Source organism: Engraulis encrasicolus, chromosome 16 (assembly GCF_034702125.1).
Source record: "Engraulis encrasicolus isolate BLACKSEA-1 chromosome 16, IST_EnEncr_1.0, whole genome shotgun sequence".
NCBI classification, from domain to species: Eukaryota; Metazoa; Chordata; class Actinopteri; order Clupeiformes; family Engraulidae; genus Engraulis; species Engraulis encrasicolus.
In genome coordinates, this window is record NC_085872.1 from 2,865,333 (window position 1) to 2,878,317 (window position 12,985).

At 41.8% G+C, this 12,985-nt stretch overlaps 1 protein-coding gene across 2 annotated transcripts in view; it reads right to left on the reverse strand.

The window, feature by feature from the left end:
• The window catches only part of chrna8 (cholinergic receptor, nicotinic, alpha 8), a 20,599-nt gene extending 7,847 nt beyond the window's left edge, over window positions 1–12,752 (reverse strand). Inside the window, exons 1-5 of one of the 2 annotated variants that reach the window (XM_063220105.1) lie at window positions 12,648–12,752; window positions 3,553–3,692; window positions 1,955–1,999; window positions 1,474–1,583; window positions 636–650 (exon numbers count right to left, since the gene is read on the reverse strand). In XM_063220105.1, the coding sequence (XP_063076175.1) occupies window positions 636–650; window positions 1,474–1,583; window positions 1,955–1,999; window positions 3,553–3,692; window positions 12,648–12,720 (383 nt within the window). In that variant the 5' untranslated portion in view covers window positions 12,721–12,752. The remainder of the gene's footprint in view (window positions 1–635; window positions 651–1,473; window positions 1,584–1,954; window positions 2,000–3,552; window positions 3,693–12,647) is intronic. The other variant, XM_063220106.1, reaches the window with a different exon arrangement.
• Between the last annotated feature and the right edge of the window lie 233 nt (window positions 12,753–12,985).

Genomic DNA, 12,985 nt, shown 5'->3' on the forward strand with positions numbered 1-12,985 from the left:
GTCTAGAAGTTCCAGTTTTTTGGGTTAGTTTAGCCGTTTGTTCCTCAAATATTTGTCTTGTCATTGATTTGTTAGTTGGTTACGGTTAGAAAAGAGGCCCATGCTACTAGTTTTTATTGTATTATGCTTTATAATGTTCCTGAAGAACATGCACAGCTGTTTTCACATGTAGCTGTGGCCCAAATCCTAGACCACATGTGTTTTGACCCCTTTTGCTGGGTTAGTTTTGTTGTTAATGGTGAAAGTGTAGAAACATTTCCTCACTGACAGGTTAGGATTAGGGGTTGTTTTGGTTTGGCCACAGTTTGGCATTCTAGAGCTATTGTTATGGAAGGGCCCCACAAAGATAGGAAGGGCCCCACAAGGCCCCCACAAAGATATTAAGGTTGGGCTGTGTGTGTGTGTGTGTGTGTGTGTGTGTGTGTGTGTGTGTGTGTGTGTGTGTGTGTGTGTGTGTGTGTGTGTGTGTGTGTGTGTGTGTGTGTGTGTGTATCTTGTTAGTTTGCCTGCAATTGTTCTAGACATTAAACCCAGCTAATGGATTTAGGTGGAAATCTGGAATATGAGGTTACGGGTTAAGTGAAGCCATGATAGGACACAGAGTGACGGACCAGACAGGCAGCCAGAACACTCACTTGACTTGGCTGGCGCTGAATAAAAAGTAAAAAAAAAAAAACACACATTAGTTTTTGTCTAAAGAATGCATTATTTGATCAAGCCTGTCTGTTCCGTCGAGAAGTGTGAGCAGGGTTGCACTCTGTAGTCTACAGAAGTGTAGAAGAATCTGTCCTATGTTCAAGCAGCCAAAATGCTACCTTGGCCTACTGTCTACTTAAGATTCTGGAACTGTCCAAATCCTATCTGTTGACACGGTCTCAACCTGAAAGAGTATTGTGCTGAAGCTCTCTTGAGTGCTGTCTTATTCAACACATGCCACTGCTCCTCAGAAATGTTTTATATTATGGATCTGCCTCAGGCAGTAGAGCTGTGGGGCCAGTCGTGGGCGTCCCATGCTGACCGCTCACTCCCCCCCCCCCCCCCTTCCCTTTGAGCGTTTCAGGAGAAAATATCCTCTTATCCTCTTTAACGATCCGCTCATCAGAATTTCAGTTGCCAGCCCTACACAAAAATGCTGCGCTAACTGAAAAAGAGGTTTAAAAACCTGTCAAATGTCATAACATAGGATTAGCAGTGTATTCTCAATAAACCACATAAACATATCTAGTCTTCCATGAAGTTAACTTGTATTGAGTATTTTAGACTTAATGCAATGTGAGAAGAGAGGATAGGGGCCCTTGTAGTGTATTGTACTTGCTCCATAAGAAGGCTGCTATTATAAATGAATAAAAAAAGGCTTCCCCAGGTTTTGTTTTGAACAAAAAAAACTGGATTACATACATTCATTCTACAGCACTGGCTACAGAAAGTCTCTCTTACAGGCAAGGTGTTGGGATGACACGGAGGAAGCCCTACCTGTTATAAAGGAGGATATCTGGAACCCAAATCTTATTGGAAGGAAAGCGCAAATTGTCCACTCCAGGATAATCTGCAGGATTCCATTTCAGATAGGCATCAGTCCAGGACTGCAAAAACACACACACACACACACACACACACACACACACACACGCACACACACACACACACACACACACACACACACACACACACACACACACACACACACACACACACACACACACACACACACACACACACACACACACACACACACACACACACACACACACACACACACACACACACACACACACACACACACACAGTTAAGTGTTATAAGTTACAGTTAAGTGTAATAATTCTATACCTGTTATCACACATGGCTTGTCCAATGCAAATAAATATGACTGGTCAACATGTATGAGTGTGTACAGTATGTGCAGGAATATTTACTAATTAATAAATACACATTTTAAAGGCATAATGAACTTACCAATTCCAACCAGGCGTTTGTGATCAGCACCTGATTCTTTTCATCCTTGAAAGAGAGAAAATGAGATGAGTCTCTCTCTCTCTGTCTCTCTCTCTCCTATATATATATATATATATATATATATATATATATATATATATATATATATATATATACTGTAGATACGTGTGTGTGTGTGTGTGTGTGTGTGTGTGTGTGTGTGTGTGTGTGTGTGTGTGTGTGTGTATACCATCATGACGAAAAAGAAGGAAAGGTAAAAAAAAGTACAGCCCATATCAAAATACACAAAGCACATGCACATAGTCAAATACAAAAACACTTGCACATGGCTTACAAAGCCAAGGGTAAAAAAAGAGGAACAACACTAATACCATTGCTGCTTTCATCTGTAAGTGCATGGGGAGATGGAGATTAGAGGGCAACCGCCCTCCCAGCCCTGTGTGTGTGTGTGTGTGTGTGTGTGTGTGTGTGTGTGTGTGTGTGTGTGTGTGTGTGTGTGTGTGTGTGTGTGTGTGTGTGTGTGTGTGTGTGTGTGTGTGTGTGTGTGTGTGTGTTTATGTTGGGTGGCCCAACAAATTGAGTCTGTCAACTGGAAATAGCCTAAGAATTAACGTGAGGAGATTGCAGCAGATAATCCTGCACTCCAGCCTGTCAGTAAATGTGATGAGATGCAATGTGATAACAGAAAATCGGAGTCCTGCCATTCATGGTGGAGTCGCTCTCCTTCTCACTGTCTCCTTCTATTTTCTCCATTCAGCCAAGATATGTCCCTCCCTCCCTCCTTCTATTTTCTCCATTCAGCCAAGATATGGCCCTCCTTTCCTCCTTCCTGTTTCTCAAGTCCTTTCAAAAGCTCTGTTTAGTAAAAATGAACACTGAGCAGATTGGCAAAAACTTGCTTTCTCGAGAGTATCTTATAAAGCAACCAATGGTCCCAAACTGCTGTTAGTGAACTGACACAACACTCAGAGTCAAAAAACACATATACTACTGTATGCACACACACACACACACACACACACACACACACACACACACACACACACACACACACACACACACACACACACACACACACACACACACATATATATGTGTGTGTTTAATAGGGTTTTCACACCTGGTCCCCTTTAAGTGAACCAAACTCAGATCTCTTTAAGTGGACCAAAAAGCAAACCGACAGCAAAACGACTCAGTTCTGTTTTTTTTCATATTGTGGGTGCATTACAAAAATAACTGGCTGATCTTTCTGGTCCTGGTAGGCTTTTATGGTGTGTCACTCTTCTTTTTTATCACACCCGGTCCTCTAGAGCCCTCCTAAAGAGATTACACCTAGTCAGAAGTGTAACTTGTCAGAACTCATAAGCGAACCGAACTGAGACCACGTCAACCAAGGTGTCAGTGCGGTTCACTTCCGAGGGGTCTGGGTTCACTTTGGAGCGTTCACATATGCGGAACAAATGCGTGTGTTCATTCCACATGCACTGAGCCTTTTCAGAGCAACTTCATGTTCATTCCTCACTGTGCCATGACCATACATACATATCTTATCAATGGAGCAGTGGACTGATAGCCGCCACCACCTCCTTTATACTCACCACATCGATGATCTGCAGCAGCGTGATGCCCAGCCGGACCTCTATGGCTGCAGAGTCATTCTGGACTGGCCTTTCGAGATGATTGTAGTTGGACAATAAATCACTATATAACTTTCTTTGATATTCTCCTTGCCATGTACCTGATATAGACAAGGGAAGGAGACAGAGACAGGCAGAGACAGAGAGCATATACATCGAGGTAAATGATCAGAAAACCATGAAAGCTATTCTGGGATATGCTGCCTGGGGCTACAGTTAAATCCCATATACTGTACAAATCTTACGTCTTTCATGTATTTCCTCATGTCTAAATTTGCTCATGTAATGTTCTGATTCTTTATGCTCTAATAACCTAATTTGTACATATGAAAGATAGGATTCGACATATGCTCTCTTCAGAAAAATATTCATGATGTCCAAAGACACCCACTCCACAAGACAACACACCACGCACATATGCACGTACTACGCACGCGCACACATTGTAAGAAGAGCAACTGAACCAGGACTCTCACTATCTCTTTTTATGACTTCATAACTCAATGTAATCCACCCTCCTCACAACAATGATTATCTTTATCTTGCATTTACTTTGGAGTATTTAATTGATGAGTTATTGCCCTGGGCTCATATCAGTGAGCAAGCTGATTGCTTTGGAGACCATTCTGAGCATGATCATGCATTTCTATTGAATAAACAAGGTTTAATATGATAATCACCTTCTTTCCCCTGTAATTATGTGTCAATAGTTGTGGCATAAGTGAGGTTCATGGGAGGACTTTGTGTACTCTTCATTCAAAAGAATTGAAAAAAAAATCTCCTGAAAGCCCAGCCTCTCAGCCATTGATATTAATGTAGCTTTCTTGATGTAAAGTTTTGCTGCCACAACAAAAAGGCAGCTGGCAGCCAGTGTAGCATGCCAGCTAGAAGAGCTCAGTATGGAACATTAGTAAACCTCAGTCTCAACACCTCATACAAGATGCCCTAGCAGCAGATATTAGAACACCTGATGTAGTGTCTACTTCACATATTAGAGGCTGTGAGTTTGAGACTGGGACTGGCCTGAGCAGGAGGACATTGGATTATACCAACATTAGAATTAGTCTAATTAGTCCAGCAGTTAAGCACAGTTTTTCACTTTGCGATAAAAGTGGCACATTTGGTATGAGGTATGAGGACTCAAGGGGGTCTGGTCAAATTTAGAATAGTGGGTGCTCAAGATCTGGTTACTGGGGGACATTGTTAAAAATGGCCACCAAAGATGGATTTCGTAATGGGGGAAATAGATTAAAAACAGTATATTAATTAACATGATATTTGGTATGAAGACCCACAAAAGAGGTCTGATGCCATTTAGCATTGTAAGCATGGCATTCAAGATCTGGCCCCTGGCAGCCAAAAATGGAATTTGTTATGGGAAAATACGTAGATTAAAAGCAGCCAGAAATATTATGCAATATCATATTAGCCTGAGATTTGGTAGGACGGCTTACAGAGGGGATCTGTTCAGATATAGAGCTCTAGATGCTCAAATTGGATACCCTGGGATAAGGTAGCCATTTTTAGAAATGGCGGGCAACATTTTGTAATTGTAAAATGGATTAACACATTGATGCCTAAAACACCTGCAAAAGCATCGCCTGCTAAATACCTAGGCATTTTTTAGGAAAAAGTACTCTCAGCCCTCATCTTGCATTAGGACATGTTCATTCAGCTCTAACATGAGTCACACCTCAGTCAAAGCACAAAACTGGAACTTGGAAGTGAACATGCTTTCTCTGCACTGTGCTTACATTCTTCCTTAAGAGTTTAGGTCCCAAAGGCTTGTGAAGGAATTGGATAACTAGTACATGTCCAAAAGCAAGTCAATCCAAGTTGATTTTTGACATCACATGAAAAGGAGCAATTGTTTGGGAGGGCATTGCCTGCGAGTGTGGAATGATATAGGCATTTAAAAAACAGATTACCTATTTGTTTCAACGGAGACAAGACAAAGATATCCACTAATGACACACCACTAGTTTGTCTTGGGAAATTGATTAGTGAAAGAATTCTTACACCCCAATCAGTGGCTAATGGGGATGGAAGAGTATAGGCTATGTTATCATGACCACCAGTCGTTAGGGCTGTAACAATATTGGATCAAACCGAGGTGATACTCGGTGATCGTGATCGTGATACTCAGAGTCACGATACTGTATCGTGATGTAAGGAGGCAGTATCGTGATACACCCTTTCAGAGTTTTGTTATCCTTCAGTCCAGAAAACAACCACATGATACATTGTAGTAGTGCTTCCAAGCTTCAAATGAGATGCATTTCAAAAATCGTGGGGTGTATCGAACCCACAGGTCGCGTTAACCGACAAATGTCCGTCATTGACGGATTTTTTTGAAGGATGACGGAAAATTCTGAAGCCTGTCCGTCATTTTGACGGATCAATATTCAGGGTGATGATAAATAAATCACAAGTTTAAGTAGGCCTACGCCTCTATCGAGTAGAGCAAATATGCATTTCAATTAGGCATAGTTATCAGCGCAGATAATTTCATGCTACTATCGTTTGCCTTTCTCCCTCTCTCCCTGCTTGTCATACCATGCGCTGCAGCTGGGCTGTGCGGCTGGCTGCAGCAGAGCGCGCGCCTCTGCACTTGCTCAAAATAATGAATTAAAATAACTAAGACGTTGCCACCATACACGTGTGACTTCGACTTTAAGATTCAGAACTATGTGTAGACCTAGGCCTACTACATTTACAGACTATCTGACTTTCTGCCAATGACGAAGTTGTCCCTCTATCGCACTTCATAGAAGCATTCTTTCATAACTCCTCGCTTGCGAATAGCACGTTTGCTAGCCAGAACCTTCACTCAAAGGCAACGCAGGTCTAAAACGGCTTCAGGACATTAACTAATAAAAACGACGGATATTCAAGAACCTAAATATTACCAGGCAACGCAACTTACAACTTGGCAAACGTTGCCAGAAACGGCTAACCTTCTCTCATTTCGGTAGCTGGTTCACCTATTATAGGCGATATGTTTTTTTTATTCAGACAACTTTACCGCACTCCCAGAGCCAACAAATAAGCCGATGGGGCTACGTATGAGAGGCTCCCTTTACCGTCGCTGACATTTTTCAACAAAGTTTTGCGAAATCTGGTCGTCTTCCTGTTGTAGGCTTCAGTGCCTTTATCTACTGTCTGGGCTACACCTTTCTGCTTCAAGACGGCTTTCCTTTCCATTGTGCATGTGAAGTCCAACGCGAATATTATTTATAACTGCGCCTTTGTATTACAATCGGTGCATTAATCAGAGCAAACCGAGTGACTGACAGCTGATGGATAAAGCCCTGCACGCGTCTTTTAAAAAGTGCTTGTGGTGATCATAGCGCTGAACACTGAAGCAGACGCGCGTCATGAGAGATATCTGCAGCTTTTTAAACAGTGCAATGAGGGAGGCAGAGAGAGAAAGTGGACAGCAAAATTTACTCCATCCTCGAAGTTGGAGAATGAATGTCGAGTGAAAGGGGGTGTATTCACAGCGGTTTACTCTCAAGTGGCCGCAATTGCGCATGTGTTGTTCTCGGTGCGGGGTCGCGACCCCCCACATTGAGAAAGGAGGTGGAGAATTTGAAAAATAGGCGATGACGGATTTTGTTCGACCCTGTCCGTCAAAATGACGGACTGTAAAAAAATCTAGCGCAACCTCTGATCGAACCATAGGTCAAAAATCGTCATAGGAACCGAACGTGGAGTCGAGTGTATCATTACAGCCCCACCAGTCGTCCTTCCCATAAGTTTTGTTGCAGTCATTATGTTTAACCCCTTAAGACACGGCTTTATAAATGAGCTGTTACCAGCATGGCAATGACCAAGTCATAATGTATTACTAAAGGCCCTGTGCACTGCCATAGTAGTGTAGTACTATAGTAGTTAATTTTCAATGTCTATTACAGCGTGCCACAGGAGGTACGGCGTGCATTAAGGGGCTACGGCATATTGCAGAGAGGGTGGAGTGAGAAAGAAAAAAAAATCTTTGCCTTTCAGCACAAATCCCACTTCTAATCTCCCATAAAACTTGTAATGATGTAAAAGCGCCTGCACTGACTTTTAGGAGTGGATTAGGAGGTGGCTGATTGGAGGGAGATCCAGTAGGTATGGACATTAAATCAGCGTAATAGCCTACAAGAGAGTCTCCCATGGAGGAAAATCCCACTGCTGTAAATGGGTCAGCCTGCTCTCAGATGGGATTGGCTCTGAGGCCAGATTAACAGAGATAGCCGACCAAACATTTCAAAAGATGAATGAAAACAACTGTCCCTCTATAGGAATGAAACTGTACGAATGAAAAACTGTGCATCTATGCAGTAAGATGTAGGATATTGCTAGAGCATTTCTTAGAATGTTTCTTAATCCAGCTTTACAGTATATACATATATACACACAATACAATATTTTTGTGCCGAGCGTTTGATTGGAAACACCAGAGTGACAAATACATGCTTAGTGATGAGGGATCCGATCTATGTTTCATGAAGAGGAATTTGTTGGGATGTGGTTGTACGATAGTGAATATCATTATAGTGATAAGACGTCCTAATATTGTACATTTCTGACAAAAATTTGACTTTGCACTTTTGTGTGTGTGTGTGTGTGTGTGTGTGTGTGTGTGTGTGTGTGTGTGTGTGTGTGTGTGTGTGTGTGTGTGTGTGTGTGTGTGTGCACGCGCGTGCGTGTGCGCACATGCGTGACAGATCTGTAGGCAAGACAGATTCCTCTGATTATTCGTTAACACAAGATACACCTGAACACTGTGGTGTCAACAATGATCGATTCGGCGATGCAAAAAGTTTATTTTTAAACACAGGCACACTGAGGAAGGCAGAACGCCGAAACGCGCCTGTGTAATAAAGAAACCTATGCATGGTGCGACCTTTTCTCATTGTATGCAGATGAGAACAGCACATTCTCTGTACTTCATGTTTGTGCCATGCTCTCACCTTCTACACACTACAGACAGAAAAACAAAGTGCCCAGAGTATAGTATAACTTCAGGTACGGAATTTCACATTTCAAATTTTAAAATGATACAGGACTGAACCTATGTGCGACTATAGGTACATTGAAAAGCACATTTTGTTAAATACATTTTTGCTTCCAATAACCAGTTATATATACATTTAGGTACACAGTGATAATTCCATTTCTCTATGTCTATTTAGGGTGCCTCACTATGAGAAACTGTATGACAACTGGTGTGTGTGTGTACAAGTTGCATGAATAACAGGAATACGAAATTATTGTTTATTTTTGTACCTTTCCTGCTTATATCACATGGTGTGCACTTTTGCAAGTTGTTACATTTGCACTGCACAGTTGTGAGGTTGGCATGTTTAGTGTTGTTGACATCTTATTTCATGCAATATCCAGCTTAAGAACGTCATGGTATATGCTCACTCATATGTAAAATGCTGGAATTAAATAGATCAGTGGGGTCCTATCCCTAGCAGTGCGTATGAGCCCAAGCAAATCCACACATCCATATTGCCTGTGTAGTGCTGAGCTCAGACAGCTCATGTCATTAGTACTCCAAGCATTTACAGCCACTTCAGAGTTGTAAGCTGGCACTATCGCTCAACACACACACACGAGAACTCAATTTGCTTCAATTCTTTCAAAATGTTGCATTTAGTCAAAGAACTTTGCATTAATACTGAGCCAGACCTGCAGCCTCATAATAATAATAACAGGAATTCTGCACGTTAAAGTAAGTCAAATACGAGGCAGTGGCAAAAATAAATGTTGTGGTGTTAATGTAGCCTGATTATCATCGACTTTCAAATCTCTTCGAGACCTGGTCTGACCAAGAGCATAACAATTAACATTTCCCAAACAGCATTTCCCAAATGGCCTCCCTTGGATTGCTAATGATTGTTTGATTCCCAACAAAGTGGGAGAAGTTCCCGTATTTGCGGGAACTCAGAAAGTACTTGCATTGACTCTTGACCTGACTGGTAGCAACGCTGAAGCTGTTGCGTCACTAGGAGGGCACGGCCTGGCTAGTGTTAATGTACTGTAAATCAGGTTTATAATGCACTGTAAGTCAGAGTTATAATGAAGACTTGAAATGATATTGAGATATGTACAGAATTTCAGAACAGAAATTAAGAGAAAATGTGACAAGAGCGGTTTGGGTACCTAATTGCAAAGTCTAATGGTTACTGCATAACCAATGGACATTTTCAGAATCTATAGAGTAACCCAGATGGTAGAGTATAGGCTGCAAATACCTTCGCATAAACATTCTCTGAAGACATGCCCCAAACAACAACAAACGCTTGTGAATAATGTCTAGAACAGGGATTCCAGCAAAAAGGGCTTATTTTATACAGAAAGACTACAAAGGACGTACACAGACAACATGAGGAATGGCTCTATTTTGTGACCCTGGAAATGCTTCAGCATTCAGCGCTCACACTGTCAGCAGAGGGTCAAACATCTGCTGGAGATTCTGAAGATGAATACATCTTTTGTTCAAGTTGAAGGTTTCTTTGAAAAATACAAGCATGCCATACCAAAGTAACACAGCATTGTAGAGCATTTCCCACATCTGTATTATTAGTTAAGTTATGAATAGGGATTTAAAACTATTTCTGGCACAATGAGGCAACTTATCCACAAAGAACTGCCTTCATCAGTCAGTGAAGGCGCCAGTCCAACTAATGGCAGTGATGGGTGGATGTGAGTGAAAAGTGCCCTCATCCATGACTGAGATGGCAGCGACACAGCCTCTGTGCACTGCTCACTGGGCACCTTTGTCAAGGCTGTCCCTATTCACATGAGTGATGGGTTAACAGCATGCCAAGCAATGGCAAGGAAGAATGGCTACAAGCAGTCATGTTTACCATCAGCTGTGGCTATTCTAAACGAAGAACTGGTTATAGTAAGAGTGAAAATGTGCTCCTCAATAGTCGTTTAGCTGTAGTATTCTGTTAATTTTACATTTTATAAAGTAACACAGTGCATCTTAACTCAGCATAGAAAGCTCTGTGTGCTCCTCTTAGCAGTAATATGGTAAATTCTAAATAGTTTTTTAAATTTAACTAAGTGACATGGATTGAGTAATGGGATTTAATTTTATTCCACAGGTTTCATGCCTAAGCCACTGTGCTCCTCGGGTCTTTAGGTAGGCTATGTTCCATCTTCCCCACATGTAGTCTACGTGTAGTCTACGTAGAACGCAGGTCTATGGATTACACCCACCACAAAAGGTCAGGGATTTCAGTACCCAAAATTGATTGTTCAATAATAGGGGTGTGAATCACAGCCTCCATGACGATACCATACGGTATTGATTTCTTAAAGCAGGCATTCGATTATTTTTTATACTTAAGAATTCCCCACGATACGATTCGTTTCGTTTCGATTTTTTCCAATTACTTTTCCACTTCTATTATGTAATGGAGCTAGGGCAGGGCCCAGCGGGCAGGGCCCAGCGATTCAATTATTTTCGATACTTAAGAATGCCCCACGATACAGTACGATTCGATGCAATCGTCGGCCATAGGATCGATGCATTAATCTACATTTCGATTATAATTTACACCCCTATTCAATATTCAGAACAGCACAGCCAGGTAGCCTATAATCAATGGCCAATCGTTATGGAAGCCTTGGAATTGGACAACATGACAATAAGATCACAATCAAAATTCTTTCAGATGTTATCAATGCCTCTCTCTGCCTCTGAAACACCCTTCCCTCCGCACACCAAGAGGGGCCCCAGGCCCTAATTTGTAAATCTATGCACCAATAGCTGCCCAAATATAGGCTACAGCAGTGGTTCCTAACCTTTTTCTTAAGGGACCCATGGTTTTACTATTGTAAGCTTTGGTGACCCAACCACGCGAGCGCCCGCACGAGACAGAGTCACAAGATGCCCTCCGTTTCCTGCGAAAACTTATTTTAGTTATTTTATTCCTCAATTCGTCTTTGGTCAAATATAGAATAAATGTTTAATGTAGCACTTACAATTTGTTGCGTCTATGCATTTATTAGTTAAATGCTTTGTCTTTTATTCAACATGGGCTATATATATTTAAAACGAAACCCCTTGAAATCAAGAGGGCTCCGCGACCCCCTGTGGATCTTTGGCGACCCATAAGGGGGTCCCGACCCATAGGTTGGGAACCACTGGGCTACAGTATGCCCAGTGCCCACCACAAAAAAAGTAGACTACACCACTGTCCACATGACATAGACTACTGAGCTGAGCACAGGGCACCAACGTGTCATGAAGAAAACGGAAGAAAAGTGGTTGGAATTACTAGCTCATATTTCTTATTTTCAAAAAAGGAAAATTGGTAGGCCTAGGTGCCGGAAAGGGGATGCAGTGCATTGGCATCCCCACTTGTGAGCTCCATAAATGAGGCTTTCTCAACATTTACTACAGACAAATGAGTGGAGTGCAGCAGCAGTAACATTGTTAAGAAATACAGAATCAAGACAAAAAAAAATACACCACCACTTTAAAACTCGTTCTGTTCCCTTTGAATTGGTATTATGTTGATAACAGTGAAGATCTTTATGAGTGAGAACGGTAGGCCTACAATGTAGGGACCATAACGCAAGCATTTCCCCCACTTGTTACCTCTGTTTGAAAGTTGCGTGGCACAGTTGTTGATAGAACATCTGAAGAATTATTTAAAATGAAAACTTTCTGTATGAGCGAGAAATATGGGCTGGTGCAGTTGGAGTTGTCAATGACGTTCATGGTTCTCAGACACCGTGAAACCAAGTCCGGGCAAGCAAAAGGATAGCCTACGTTAACATTTTATGATGAAAAGGGAATTAAGAGAATAGGTTACAATACATTTAATAGACCGGTCGTTTCTGGCAATAGGCTATCATTTAGCCAGTTCAAAACTGTCTGTTTTGTGAAATAGATATGGCTATTCCACAAGGTTTGCAAGAAATACAACTTTGAATGCCACTTTGGCAATACAATAGGCTACTGTCCATAATGTACACTGTCGTTCATTTACCAGTAAAACGTGTCCTATTCTTTCTCAACTCGCCCCCTTTGCCCAACTCACCTGTGATACACACTGATGTCCAAATCACAATGGCGCCAAAAAAATAAGTTCTTGCCACATGTATGTTTTCCATGCTCAGTATAAAACAATCTCGCCTGTTACGCAGCTGTGACCAACACTGGAAAAGTGGGGATGCGCGTGCTCTTCTTAATCTGCAGCCCAAAGAGATACCGCCCATTGCTGCGATTTAGCGACCGATAGCCTACTCTCGTGGAATGACGTTTACGCCTCAGCAATGTCATTGAGCTTCGTTTTGATTTATTTTGATTCAAACAGCTTCCGTGACAGTTTCAGCCAGGTGTCAAATGCAGCATAGTTTCCTTAGACTGCCGGTTAAA